Source organism: Chiloscyllium plagiosum, unplaced genomic scaffold (assembly GCF_037043375.1).
Source record: "Chiloscyllium plagiosum isolate Xiang-an unplaced genomic scaffold, Cpla_swu_hap1 HiC_scaffold_27, whole genome shotgun sequence".
In the NCBI taxonomy this organism is placed as follows: Eukaryota; Metazoa; Chordata; class Chondrichthyes; order Orectolobiformes; family Hemiscylliidae; genus Chiloscyllium; species Chiloscyllium plagiosum.
In genome coordinates, this window is record NW_028270165.1 from 70,301,837 (window position 1) to 70,317,642 (window position 15,806).

General features: G+C 40.1%; 1 protein-coding gene across 1 annotated transcript; it reads left to right on the forward strand.

Moving 5' to 3' along the window:
• Positions 1-12,994: 12,994 nt before the first annotated feature.
• LOC122543675 (putative G protein-coupled receptor 139) lies at positions 12,995-15,353 on the forward strand. The gene is made up of 2 exons (XM_043682485.2): positions 12,995-13,064; positions 14,455-15,353. The coding sequence occupies exons 1-2, from the start codon at positions 12,995-12,997 to the stop codon at positions 15,351-15,353; spliced, it is 969 nt and encodes a 322-aa protein (XP_043538420.1).
• The last annotated feature ends 453 nt before the right edge of the window (positions 15,354-15,806 follow it).

Below are 15,806 nucleotides of genomic sequence, written 5' to 3' on the forward strand. Positions count from 1 at the left end.
AACACATTGCTGTGGGTCGGGAACTATATTTCATCCTGACCAGGCGAGGATAGCAGTTTCCTTCTCTAAAGGGCATAATACTATTGCATTATTTTTGCAGTATTCGTTACCATGTATTTTATGGCAGAGAGAGTTTCTGTTTCAATAAGGCGTAGTTTCATCGTGTTGAAGCAGAGATTGGTGCAAAGAATCAGAGGCAATGGGACACTACCAATACAGGGACAATCAGAGGAAGTTAATATCTACAGATTTCACTGCTCACTGTGAAGGTGTTATCTGCTGACAGAGCAATGAGTTCTGTACTTAGGAATTGCCTTCAGCATCTGTATAAGTGAAGCCTGATCCTGGTTACACTTTAATATAGACTGGGAGGCCAACACATTTCAAATGTCTTGACATTTCATTTCAAAACATAAACTTAATACTAAATGTGCATTCCCTGCTAATAATACTGGACTTTCAGACTGATGAGTTGTTTATGTTTTAATCATATGTGTGAATTCAGGAGTGTGTTTTTATTCCTTAAACAATGAAGCGCTTTGTTTTTGTGACACAGTAACGCGTGGCAATAATTCACTGCCACAAAATCCATCTGAATCAATTGTCAGGAACGCCGAGCACTTTTAATTGCGCTGCTGTCACCTGACAACATACCCCGACAGAATCCTAGACTGAGACATCCAGTATCCCCGGAAAATTCTGAGATATTTCCTGAAGATAAGTGGAGGATGATTACAAGTCCCTGGAATTGCAGGTCAGAATCTCTTTTAACTTACCCAAAGGAATTAAACTGATTGCTTTAGGTATCTTGAAGCTGTTGAACAGAAAGCACCATGAACTTTGAGCCCAGAAGCCCTCACACTGATGCAGCCGACCAATAAAACAACAATTCCATATGCACAGTGCAGAGCAGCTGTGCAAATGTGAAATGGTTGGAATCAAAGACAGCCTGGTTTGATTATCATCACGTGGAGATAGATGTGTTAAGCATATTGTAATTGTTTTAAGCAGAATATCGTACAAGATATTGTAAGCCGACAAATTGAATTTTATTGTACCTTCTGTGCTTTGTAAGATTCTGAGAAGTAAGATAATACTGCATTTAGAAATGCAGGGATTGATTATGAATAGTCAGTATGGCTTTTTGCGTGGGAGTGAAGCCTCTGATAATGTTCCACATCGTAGGGTGTTCTGGAAGGTTCGTATGCATGGAATGTAGAGGGAGCTGCAAAATAGTGTGCACAATTGGCTTGATTGAAGGAAGCAGAGCGTAATGTTGGAAGGATGCTCGTTGGATTGGAGATCCGTGACAAGTGGAATGCCTTAGAGGTCAGCGCTGGATCCATTGCTGTTTGTTATCTGTATCAATGATTTGGGTGAAAATGCATATGGGATTATTAGTAAGTTTTCAGAGGACACTAAATGAAGAGCTATCGTAGGTAGTGAACAAGTGTATCATAAATTGCAGCACGACCTTGATCAGCTGGACAACTTGGCCGAGAAATGACAAGTGGACATAGATAAGTGTGAGGTCCTTCAATTTGGAAAGTCATATCAAGGTAGAATTTTCATGATGAATGAAGTGCCTTACCGAGTAGCAGAACAGAGGGATCTTGTAGTTCAAGTACACAGTTTTCTTAAAGTGGAGTCACAGGTAGAGGGGCAGTGAAGAAGGCTATGGACATACTCATCTTCATCAGTTAGGGTGCTGAGTAGAGAAACTGGAAAGGTATGTTGCAGTCTTACTGGACATTGGTGACGATGCACTTGAAGTATGATGTTCAGTTTCGGTCAACTTGTTAGAGGAACCATCTTATTAAACTGGAAAGAGTGCAGGATAAATCTAGAAGGATATTGCCAAGAATCAATGGTCTGAGTTATAGGGAGAGTTTGGATAAGCTAGAATATTTTTCATTAGAGTGCAAGAGATGAGGGGTGATTTGCAGAGTGTACTAGATCATGAAAGGCATAGATAGGGTGAACGGACTCAGCGTTTTTCCCATGGTTAGGGAATCAAGTTCTCGAGGTCATCAGTTTATGGTTAGAGGGGAACTAATAAAAAGAGAACCTGAGTGAAAACTATTTTACACAGGTTGAAACGCAGATGGACTGAGCAACCAGTGCAAGTGCTCGACGCGTGGACATGACAACATTTTAAACGTATTTGGACAAACACATAGACAGGAATTTGTTAGAACTATGTGGGCCAAGTGCAGGGAAATGGGGCTAGTGTTGACAGGCATTATAGTCGGCATGGAACGGTTTGGGCTAAAGGGCCTGTGTCCGCTATGAATCTATGACTCTAAATGGTTGTATCGCACTTTTACAAACGTTATGAATGAATTACACTTCTTTGGAAAGAAACATTATCACTAAAAGGAATCTATTCTTTGAACGAATGACTTCTGATAATAACATTTGTAACAACAACTAATAAAACAGGAGAAACTAACGTAATGTATCAAGAAGAATATGAATACCAAGTGGAAATGTGGGATAATCCTAGGGTGTGATTTCTAAAGCCACTTCCCGTACATACTGTGGTGGTCAAAGAAAGAGGAAAGTAAAGCATGCCAAAATCATGTGGAAATCTTTTATTCTCACGTTGTTTTGTAATCTATCTAAAATTTAAAAGGCTGTTGTACGTACTCAGATGAGGGGCAACGCTACCAAGTGATTAAGGTGCCAGTGTGCAATATTTATGGGGGCAGTGTGCACAACACTGAAATATTTAAAGTCATTGTGAAAAGGCATAATATTAGTGCAGAAGTTAAGCAAGGAAATTGTAGGAAAGCCAAGGCCCATATCAAGAGACAGGATCTGACAAACATAGACTGGAAGCAGCTTCATGCAGGTAAGTCTACATTTGGAAAGTGGGAGAACTTCTAAAAAATATTTAATGAGTCCAGATCAGTGTGTTCCTTTAAGAATGAAGGGCAATCGCGCTCAAGTGCTGACCCTTGTGACAACTGACTCATCCCAGCCTTCCATTGCAAGCACAAGTTGTTTCTTGTCTGCTACCAATTCTCAAACCTTGCCAGTATATTATCGTTGATCTTACATTCTAACCCTGAATACGAATAGCTTAGGTGTCTTTATATCTTAAGTTTTCTTAAAATACAAATACACCAGCTTCACTACCTTTCTGTTATATATTCTATTAGTTGTCTCCTCGGAAAATGTGAAAACTTGTGCTGCTGCCCTCTTGTCTCCCAGTCCTCTGCTCTTTCTCCAATGAACTTGCAACTTTCTCGTGACATTTCTCTTTAACTTGGTTTCAAATTCAGCGTGCTATTGGGAAATGGCGGCAACCGCAGGACTGATTCTCTCCCATTTCTAGAAATACGTGAGATTGCTGCACCCTCTCTTTCATGTTTTCCCGAGATGTGATGTTCCGACAGATCCTGTTCTGTCAGATGGCTGAGGGAAGCACAACAGTTTCTGAACTTTTATCAGCGAAAGTGCAAAACGTAGTTTTATGTCTGGATGGTGTGTAACGTGGAGAGGAATTTGTCGGTGGTGAAATTTCCAAACATCTGCAACCTTTGCAGTCGTAGGTAGTAGAGTTTGCTGGATCGGAAACTCTTGGTGGGGGAAATATAAAGACTTTCCACAGTTCATCTTGGAGATTGTGCACACCACTGCATTTGTACATCAGTGGCGAAGGGACTCAAACGTTGATGATGGCAGATTTGACGCCTACGAAGTGGTATTCCTTCGCTTGGATTGTATTTGTCTTCTGAAGTATTCCTGGAGATAAACGTGTGTAGACAATTGGATCGCGTTTTATCCCACTCCTGACTCAAGGCGCCCTGGGCGTGAGAAAGGTGATGCATTATCCTTCAAAGAATTTCGAGCTTGAGATATGCTCAGTGACCATATTATACAAGACAAACTATGTGCCTAGTCAATATTATTTTCCAGGATTTGATATGAGGATTTTGAAATTGGTAAAGCTTGAAGATTGAATGTTATGTTTATATTTTCTCCTCTTCGAAATGATCATTGTGTGCACTTGTGCGGCATAAATATCAGTGAGCACTTTCCAGCAAATGTCTGAATATTGTTCAGGTCTTGCTACATTGATTCTGTACCCGAGTAGTTGGGAATGGTGTTGAACATTATGCAATCATCAGCGAACTTCGATTTCAAATATTATGAGTTATGGATTGTCAATGTACAAATGCAGTGGTGTGCACTATCTCCAAGATGAACCGTGGAAAGTCTTTATATTTTCCCCAACAGGAGTTTCCAATCCAGTGAACTCTACTACCTACGACTGCAAAGGTTGGAGATGTATGGAATGTCAATGATGAAGCAGCTGAAGATAGTTAAACAAAGGCTACTACGTTCAGAACCAACTCCAGCTATGCCCTGAGGTGCTTAAGCTCGAACAATTACAAGTGTGCTCATTTGAGCCAGTTCTGACTCAAACCAACAGAGAATTTGCCTTGAGACATATTGATTCCTGATGTGTTTCGGATTGTTCATGCAAATCTCAATTGAAACCTGCCTTGTTATGAAAAGCAGCCTCTTCCAAAATAACCCTGTTTTCCATCATTGGTCTACGCTTGGACCAATGCAATGGTGAAGTCAGAACCTACGGCCACCAGTCGAACCAATCAGTACATCGTTGCTTCTGCGCCTGAGTAGTTGTGAATCGTGTTTAACATTATGCAATCATCAGCGAACATCTGATTTCAAATATTATGAGGTATGGAATGCCAATGTACAAATGCAGTGGTGTGCACTATCTCCAAGATGAACCGTGGGAAGTCTTTATATTACCTTGCAGGTAATAGTTACTGCATTGCAAACAATCTCTTCTATTACTTCGCTGGTGGTGTGTGGACAGAGGTGGTGTTAACTTGTTACATTGAATGTGTTATTTTTGTGTGGCGGACAAATCAGAGGTTTTTACACGTTACCTGATAAATCAGACCAAGTGTTGTGGCTGCGTTGGAACATTGTTCCACATGAAGCTGATCTTTCAGATTTGTCGTTGCTACCATCCGAATATTACTGGAACCAAAAGTCTTGCAACATCCAGTATCTTTATTTGTTTCTTGATGTCATGCTTCATAACATCATAGATGTTCAATCAGGCCCTTCAGCCCATCTAATGTGTATGACCTAAAATATACTAAATGAGTACAACTCCCACTTCGTGGCACCAGGTGCATATTTTGAATGTTGTTCAGGTTTAAATACAAACATTTTCGCTTTACATTTGTGAGATTACCCAACTGAACTAGCCTTCCTGGAAGTGAATTCCATATCTCTGTCACCCTTTGGATTAAAAAATGTTTTCCTCACCTTCCCTGTAAACCTCTTGTCTTTCAACTTATAATTATAACCCCATGTTCACGACTATTCAATTGAGGTGAACAGTTGTTTTCAATCCACTCTCTCCCTGCCTGTCATAATCCCAGACACATCGACAAAGACCATCCTCAACCTTCTCTGTTTCAAAGAAAACCGCCTGAACTTCCCCAACCCCTCAGAATAACTGAAGTATTCCATCCGAGTCAACATCCTTGTGAATCTCCTCCTCAACCCCTCCAATTGGTTCAAATCCTTTCCAGAGCGCACTGACCCGAATTGCACATGCAAACCAAAGTCCTGTGAGCCGCGAAATCCCCTCCCCAATGTTATGGAATATGCTCTTTCTGATAATAAGTGTATTCTGAACTATCCTACCACACAGCTATGAGTGTATAATGGATCTTTGAGAAAAACAGTTTAATTGACCTTTATTTCTTTCAGTTTCCTCAAGTCAGCAGTTTGGAAGATTGTGGGATTGTGGATTGAATGGAATTCGTCCTTGCTTTTCTCTCCGAATTTGCAACTCAGCGTACTTCCAGATCTACACTCTCTCTCTGATATAAGGATCTTCATCAACTATCGTTTTTACAGTAACATCGTAACCTGAGCTCTGCAATTCCATCCTTAGATGTTCTTTACTCCTTTCTTCCTTACAATGCTCCACACAACATAAGTATTTATTTTGATGTTTCCTTATTATTCCCACTTCCAAATTTTATCTTCCAGTATCAACATTTGTTAGTCCCCCGCCCAGTGATGCAGACCACTGCAGTTATTTTTCATATAGTAATATAAAATACGCAAAACCATCTACTTAAATAAAAACGTACTGCTGGTCAATAAATGTTGTTAGCATATGCCAAATTCCGTGAATGAAAAAAAATGCATCTATCCAGCATAAAATTTACATGCAGTAAACCTAGCAGCAGATAACAAAATGCAGAGTAATTAAACATTATTTTTCAATTGTACTCAACTCCAAAATGAGTTACCACAGTTAATTCTTAACACCTAATAATGGGGGTAGGCCATCCTTTTGGAATTCTATATACTATAACTATAACATTATTCCAGAATTCGCATTATCGATTAATGTCATCACTGAATCCTGTTTTAATAGCACAATGGACCTGATATAATATCTCAAGAAGTTTGCAAACTAATAATTATCATAGAAACTCCGCAGTGCGGAAGCAATCTTCAGCCCAACACGTCCAAACCGACACTCTGAAGAGTAACCCACCCAGACCCATTCCTCTACCTTAGTACTCTCCATTTAACCTGAGCAATGCACCTAACCTACACATCCACGAACGCTTTGGGCAATTCAGCAAGGCCAATGTTGTGGGAATTTTGACTGAGTGCCAATTTCCCTCCTTTTCTCATAATCCTATACGTTGACTCTCTTTCATGTCACCCAATACACTTTCCAATGTCTTAGGCATACCTAAGTGCAACAAAATTCTGAGCAGTGAAGTCCAAACTCGGGCACCCGTGTTTCTGTCCTCACACTTGTGTATTTTGCAAGACATTTTAAATCTGTTATCTCTGGTTCATGAATCTTTACGAGTGGGAACAGTTTCCCCTCTTCCAGTATCAACATAATTTAATGCAGCGATCGTTGGATTAGTTAGGATCTTACTGAGACCACATCCCGAGTTTGGCGTAACATATTGATGTCATTCTTAACAGAAGGATGCAAGTGCGTTGGAAGTCGTTCAGAGAAATTTTAGGAAACTGATGCCCAAGAGATCGGGTTGCCCATAAAGACAGAATGGACAGGAAAAAAATCCTGAAGCCACTTCACCGACACAGATTAGACCTTGAAATTTTTAACAGGGTGTCTCTGGAAAGAATGTTTCCTCTTGTCAGACAACCAAGAAAGCAGAATCCAAGTTTAATGATGAGAAATCAATCAAATAAGACAGATATTGGGAACATTTAAAATCTCACAGACAGCAATGAGTATTTTCTTAAGAACTGGTATTCCAGAGATTTCAATGCTTTTAAAGTCAGATTCGGACTGACACGTGATTTTTTTCGTGTCTGTTGGAAGAGCACGAATGGTTATTGGAAGTAGTTGGTGGCATGGCTGAATCAGATTAAACAATGTTATTTTGCAAATAGTGGTGCTAATTGGAGATGCCAACTCCTACTTGAAACCAGTAAGTTCAATCGAAGCATTAAGAGTTGAAATTGTGTATATGTATTATGTTCCAGGATCTTGATCGTGCTTCTAGGCTATCTCAAATTTGAACATGATTATCAGTTTGGATTGATTCTCATTGACCAATTGTGAGGCGATTACGTCCCGGTTAGAGGTTGAACAGAAGTCATGTTCTCAGTTCAAGGGCATGTAAATATCTCAGAGTCAGTACTGAAAGAAGAACAACTAAGACTTTCCAAAATGTGGACGATCCAGTGCTCTGGACCAGCATTTCATACTCACAGAACATCATCAATGAAATCACACGGCTGACCTCCTAGCTTATCCTCTGTGGACATGTACAGCGGCTGTCTGTATTCACACTATAACTTCAAAACGCCACCCTTTGTACGTCAGACTAATGTGGGAAGGGGTTTTCATATTAACTCAAGGACAGTGCCGCCTGCAAATCAACTCGAGCTTGCTGTTGCATTTCAGTCGTCTCCCACAGCAGCCTCCAGCTTCTGGTCTGTACGAACCATCGACCAGAAGCTGGAAGTAGCATGATGAGACTAATATTTCTTCTTCTTCTTCTTCTTCTTCTCTCTCTCTCTCTCTCTCTCTCTCTCTCGCTGGTTACCTCGTGAGTACCGATTAAACAACCTGGCATTGTTATCTTTACCAAAAAAAACTCTCCGATTCACTTGAAAGAAAAAAAACTGTGTGTGCTTTAGCTCCACTGTTTGCCTCGGCATTAAACCCCATTAAAATCTCTCTACTTAATTTCTAGCATCTTTCTGTCAGTGAGTGGTACAGATTCCGGAAGTGGTGACCAGAAATTAGTACCATTCTCCCATCATCAAAGTTTTCTCTGATAGGTCATGGATTGTTTCTTTTCAAAAGGATGATTTTTTCACACAAGCCACGATGGCAACAAATAGGGAGTGGATCTTCGCAGAAGGGAGGTTTGAAGCAGAAATAACGGTTTTGCTGGAAATGCAAGACACAGTTGATTATACCGACACCTATTATTTTAATAGAGTAAACAGTGATGCAGCTCGGCCGTCGCGATACCAAAACTGCTTCTGCAAATTATCACAGAAAGCAGTGAACATCCTGAGTCCATCGCCCTAAACAGGTCAAACTTCTCCTTCTCACCGCAACCTCGACAGTCCCATTTACGAGGTCACGAGGTCAATTCCCGGAATGGCGGGACTATCTTACGCTGAAAGATTGGAGCGTCTGGGCTTGTATACCCTTGAGTTTAGAAGGCTGAGAGGGGATCTGATTGAGACGTATAAAATTATTAAAGGATTGGATACTCTGGAGGCAGGAAACATGTTTCCGCTGATAGGTGAGTCCCCAACCAGAGGACACAGTTTAAAAATAAGGGGTAGGCCATTTAGAACAGAGTTGAGGAGAAACTTCTTCACCCAGAGAGTGTTGGGTGTGTGGAATGTTCTGCCCCAGAAGGCTGTGATGGCCAGGTCTCTGGATACTTTCAAGAAAGAGTTGGATAGAACTCTTAAGGAGAGTGGAATCAAGGGTTATGGGAATAAGGCAGGAACAGAAAACTGATTGAGGGTGATCAGCCATGATCATAATGAATGGCGGTGTTGGCTCGAAGGGCAGAATGGCCTACTCCTGCACCTATTCTCTATTGTCTATTGTCTATAAAACTGTGATGTCGCTGTTAAAGTCTTGAGTTTCATAAGTGCTGACGATTTCTGATATTCAGATGTTTTTCTGAGATTGTTGTCAGTGAATCGAAGTGGGGTGTGACTGATCCCTTTTAGGATCGGAAACTGATCCCTATTAATGCAGGGTAAGCTATTTGGATGACGGATCATCGAATACAACTTGTCGCTAAATGGACCCCTCTGGTCGAGATCAGTTATTCTATTTTCATTGCCATAATTTCTTAATACATATTTGTATCAGAGCCGAGGAAAAGATCAAATAATCTTGGACTATGGAATATGTTTGTTGGCGCATGAAGTCATAACACAAAAGCTGCACGAAACCTGCTAGAGTCCCACTTTCCAACATTCGACTCAAAGCTTTGAATGTTATGATTTTCCACTTCTCATCGAATGGATTTTTAAAAGGGTCAAATTTATCATCATCCATCGAGCTCCCCGGCGCATGCCCCTACAAATTTTCTTCAAGTTGGTTTGCATATATATTACAAACAACAGCAGATCCTGGCTCTGATTTTTGCCTCTGAACCCTGGCGTCGAGTCACACAAACAACATTCTACTACCAGTCTTCTACCTTTAAACCAATACGTTCTCCAACTTACCTAGCTACGCAGGATCATATATGCCTTTACCTTCTATATCAGTCTCACGAGTGGGGCCTTCAAATACTTGGCTGAAATCAATCAACTATACTGCCCTAATCCATACACTTGGTCACCTCACAGATATTTGGTCATTTTACATACATTGAACTTGTCTGTGTATATGGCAAAGCCAACTCAAATCTACATGTGACTGTTCCAAAATGTAACAATTTGCAATGGTAAATTACAGATCTTTGCGTTGGATATCATTTTTTGAAGCGTTACAAGATAATCTTCGGCTTGTGACCCTGTACAGTTAGATCTTACCCCAGTTATATGTAGAATACTATCAAGCTGGAGAGGGTTCAGAAGATATTGGCCATGATGTTGCCGGGTACCGAAGGTTTGTATCATAAAGAAAGGCTGGATAGGTTGGGATATTTTTCAGTGGTGCATAGGAGCTTAAAAGGCGATCAGATAGAAGTTTATTTTTTAAAACATGAAAGAAATAGATACAGTAAATGGTAGTTGTCTTTTCCCTCGGATGGGCGATTTGAAGATGAGAGGGCCTATTTTTAAGGTGAAAGGAGAACAGTTTAAAAATAGATGAGGCAAATCATTCACACAGAGGGTGAATCATGCGTGGAGTGAACTTCCAAATGAAGTTTTCGATGTAGGCACAAATATAACGTTTGGAAATCTTTTGGTTATTACATGAATAGGAAATGCTTGATGAGATAATGTCAAGGAGCAGGCACGTGAGAGTAGGCTATTTTGAGATTATGTTCGGCATAGACTGGTCAAAAGGTCTGTTTCCTTGCTTTATGACTCTATGACTCTACAACTCCCTCATTCTATGAAGTATGAATTATAATACATGGTGTTGCAAGAATGCCATTCTTACGTTGTTCGAATCTCAATTCTCTTATAATGTAGCAAGATACGACCTGCTTCACTTAGTGTTGTGTTAAATTATCATAATTTACTACAGCTAATTTATTGCACTGTCTTTATGATAATGCTGAAGAACTAATTCGTTTGCAAGATGTGGACCGAAATTATTCCACAATTGGCACTGCAGAAGTCGGTTGACTACTCTTTGAACCAAATAGAATGTGGATGAAAAGGAGAAGTCCTTTGCTCTTAAAGAAATCAATGTTCGCATCAAACCTGCTGCCTCACTGGAGGTTGGAGTAGTGCAGGCAATATTTTCTGAAGGTCATTTATAATCGTATTAAATGAAAATTCTGTGATCGTGTTTTGTAATGATAAATATATTACTTACCAGTTTCACAGCAAACTATTCATCCAGTTATTCTTTCACGAGATCACAAGAAACATGTGGGTAGTTAGAAGAAGTGTAAACACACTACAGCGACTCATTGCCTAAGTGGTGAGTGACACGGTTGCAGAATGGTTAGCACTGCTGCTTCACCTGGGTTTGATTATACCATCGGGCTACTGCCTGTGTGGAGTATTCACGTTCTCCCCGTCTCTGTGTGGGTTTCCTCCAGGTGCTCCGGTTTACTCCCACAGTCCAAAGATGTTCGGTTTAGGTGAATTAGACCATCGTGGTCAGTGGTGTGCAGATTAGGTGCATTAATCAGGGGAAATACAGAGTAGGGGAATGTGCCTGGGTGGGTTACTCTTCGCAGTGTCGCTATGGATTTGTTGGGCCAAGTGTCCTCTTTTCACACTGTAGGGGTTCTATGATATCCCTGACTAAAAATGACACTTTCAGGTGTAACTGAAGTGCCAGGAAATGAAATGACTGCAGAACAGTGGAAATGTTACGCCTTTATGCATTCAATGAGGCATGTTGATATACTTAGTGCAGTTCTTGAATTACACCACAAAATATCGTGCAATTTAGCAAAGGATGCTGATGTAGTGATATGCCACTGGATTAGTAACATTTCAGCAGGGTGGGTTAAAATGGCAAATGGCGAAAAATTGAAATCGGGGATAAACAAAGTTTAGTCTAATGATAGCCAAATAAGCACTGCATTTTGTTCATTAAATAATAAAAAAAGACACATTTAGTTTAGTAATGTCCTTTAGGGGAAGAATTATCTGCTCTTTCCCAGTCTGGCCATCGTTTTACTTCAGACCAAATCTTTATATACTTTCTCCAATGTAGGGTAGGCTACACTTGATACAGTGAATACAATACACAAGATTGGAGGAATTACAGTTGAAATCATGCTTCAACCTTTGCATGCGGAGCAGGGAGGAGGTGAGGGGGTAGTTGTAGCAACCTTTGCTGTTACATGGGATGTGGAGTTGGTGTTATTGGTCAAAGAGTGGTCTCGGGTGTCCCTGCGAAATGCAGACGGGGGAATTGAACGAAAGATGAGTTTTTTGGGTGTTCTGATGCAGTTGTCTGAAATCACGGAGAATAATTCGTTGAATGCAGACACTTATGGGATGAAAATTGAGAACAAGGGGTGTGCTTTTGAAGGCCCTGTTAAACACAATAGCCTGGAAACCACTGTTAAGAAAGAAGATGGGGATTTTTTATTCCTCTCGAGCACTAAGAAGCTGGAAGCTCTCAGTCCATCCTGGTGGGGAAATAGAGGTGTAGAGGAAACGAACATGGTGAACAAAAGGCAGTTATGACTGGGAAATAGGAGGTGACAAAATGGCCAAGGACATCAAATGAATCATGGATGCAGGTAGTCAGGGTCCAAACATGCGAGAGAGGATGGAGTCAAGGTAGGAGGAAATTAGTTCAGTGGGGCAGGAACAAGCTGGTACAATGGGCCGACAGTGGCAGTCTTGTTTATGGAATTTGGTGCGGAGTTGGTTCGATTACAGCATGAAACATTAAAACATTTCACAGTCAAAATAAAATGTAAACTAATATGGCAAGCAAATTCACATCATATTTAAGAAATGGCAATGAGGGAAGACACAATTTTCCAATATCGATACAATCACGACTTCGCATATTCAATCAGTGGAACTTCCAAAATAATTGTAAATGGCAACGCGGAATGGCAGAGTTCAATTCAGTTGTTTGTCAAAAAGTGAAATGAGGACATCAACATTTTCGATGTTGCAAATGGATGACATGGAAACTTCAGTTAATTAGGTTGTTCATTCAACTGTAGCTAAAGAGCTTGTTGTTCACGAATCGTCCCTTTGGAGACTCTTGCTCAAAATAAATGAGGCAAGATTTGAAATTCGCAGAAATTGCAACTACAGATTCGGGAACTTCCTTAACTTCTGAAAGACGATGCATGAACCAGTCATTGCCCCATTCTTTGCCATTTGTTATCCCCTTCTCGCTGTGATTGGTGCCCTTGGTAAGCCTTCAATCACCGATAAGTTATCATTTATGTCTGTAAATCACCAAATGTGTTGTATATTACCTTTTGTGGTGGGCTACATTATTTTGTAACTTTCAGCGCTCTTTGAATGTTAGGAGCCAGCACCTGCCTATAGTACGTTACAAAGTTTTATGCTAAACATGCATAGAAATTGTAATTTCATTGGCAACAATGCATGATATTAACTAATGTTTCATGAGCAATTTCTAGAAATTCCATTTGCTATGTAATTTCGTAAATTATGTTCGTAAACCACGAATCAAAGTGCATTATTAGATCGCAATTGTTGTAGTAGACGAGCTCAAATTAAATCTACATTCAACGATCACAGTATTTTTTATTGCAGGACGGACATAATGACTACAAACTAATACGTTTCCAATTTGTAGTGTCATCAATATTATGTCAGAAAGTGTTTCAGGATTTGTATGCAAGTTATGAGTGTTCGTAAGAGATTTTAATTTGTTATGGAATCTGTTGTCATTAGGAGATATTTGACCATATTTGCATTTCGTAAAAGAATGTGGCATTAAAGAAAAAGAAAAATCTAATGATGACCATGTAATTCGTGGGGTGTGTACCAAATACCATCTTCACTCATGCACTTTGAAAGAACAAAAGTTACTGTTGTTACCGACTCTTGTCCGTATGTGGCAGCAGGCGGGCAGAAATCTGGTTGATGATAAACTGATGTTTGAAATAGCCGAGCAAGGCATGATTTTGAGAGCAATAAGGAATAAAGTACACATGCTGGTGCAGCCGTGAACAATGAGTTAGATTATAATGAACAACCTAAAGAAAAAAAGAGAAACATAAACAATGAGGGCCGACATTGAAGAAGGTTTCCAGAGATTACTACGTCTGTAGATAAACATATAACCACTGATAGGCTGATTGATAGGTATAAAACGCGATATTGCAGAATTGTAGATAAATTGAGACTTTTGCGGTGTGAGGAGTGATCCTACCTCTGGCTGTAACTGAAAATTCAAAGCTTGGGATTATTAAAATCCGGCATTGCCAGACAGGAAACAAATATATTAAACAAATAGTATTAACAAAGATTTGGATAAGACAAAAATAATTTGTGTTTGATTAAACTGGTGAGCTTCGCAACGATTTGACTCAGTGGAAAGAGAACTGAATTTGCACTCGGTCCGACTGGACTGACGAACGTAAGTACAAATGTTTAATTCATGACTGAATGTTGAATAAAAACCAACAACTTTGTAATTGTAGGAATCATGATGTAATAAAAGGATGTACGAAGATGGTGAGCTGAGGTTGTCAGTCACGAAATAGGTAGGGTAATTAACTGGTGTTTGGGATTCATTCTGTCACATATCTATCTCTACTGTCCTTCTAGCAAACTCGTTGGCGATCGTGGTCCTGTGTCAAAGAAAATGTGGGCTCTCTCTCTGCATCACATTTTACCTGGTGGCAATCACAATAGCGGACTTCCTTGTCATTATGGCTGGCTGTGTGCTCAACCGTATTGGTGGTATCTACTTCAGAAACAGTGTCCTGTCCACCACCCCTGCGTGTACAGTCACCAGTGTGATGGTCTATGCTACACGAGATGGCTCTGTCTGGCTGACAGTGGCTTTTACCATTGATCGTTTTGTGGCCATCAGCTGTCAGAAGCTAAAGATCAGATACTGCACCAAGAAAACTGCAACTCTGGTAATAGGAATGATTTGTTCTCTGAGCTGTGTCAAGAATGTCCCTTTCTGCTTAGTCTCTCAGCCGCTGTACATTGTGGATGGGGTGCCCTGGTTCTGTGACATTAAACCAATCTATTATACTTCGTCCTTCTGGAAGGTCTACGACAAGCTGGATCAGATTTTAACACCACTTCTCCCTTTCCTTCTCATTCTGCTTCTCAACACATTAACTGTAATACACATCTTAGAAGCTAACAGAGCCCGCAAAAGACTTTGGGGTGAAGGTGACCGTGCAGACCCAGAGATGGCCAATCGCAAAAGATCCATTGTCTTGCTCTTTGCCATCTCGATCAGTTTCCTCCTCCTTTGGTCCACTTATGTGGGGCGTTACCTTTACGTGCAATTGGTAGGTGAAGGTTACTTCAACGGCTTGGAATCGAGTGACCCTGATATTATTCTGCAAGAAACGACCAACATGCTACAGATACTTAGTTCCTGCAACAATGTCTTCATTTATGTGGTTTCCCAGACCAAATTTCGAGAAGAGATGAAAAAGCTGCTTATGTGTCCTTTCACTACTATCACTAATTTTACATGGTGAAACCTTCCATGGATAACAAAATAAAGACATCTCCCGATACTTTTTCTCTTTCATCACAGAGGCACAGTTCATCATGGTCTCTCTCAAACGAGAATGAGAAAGGATCCTGGCAAGCTCTTGTACTCATTAAATGTAAGGAGTATTCTTCAGCTCTGATGTTTACTATTCCAACTATTGAAATCTTCTGAAGTTGTAGAGGTTTTAGATGTGATAATAGTCCACAGTTTGCGTCTCTGAACACAACTTGAGGACTCCAAGTATTGTCAGGCAGTGTTTTATAACCTATCTACGTATGTATGTATGTATCTATTTATCTATCTCGTTATTTATCTACCTATTACATAAATATATATTTGTTCATTCATTTTTTGGGAAATCGATTAATTAATTGGAGTGGTATTTATGCATGTTCCTTTATCCATTTTTTATTCAATGGTTTTGGAACTATGGTTA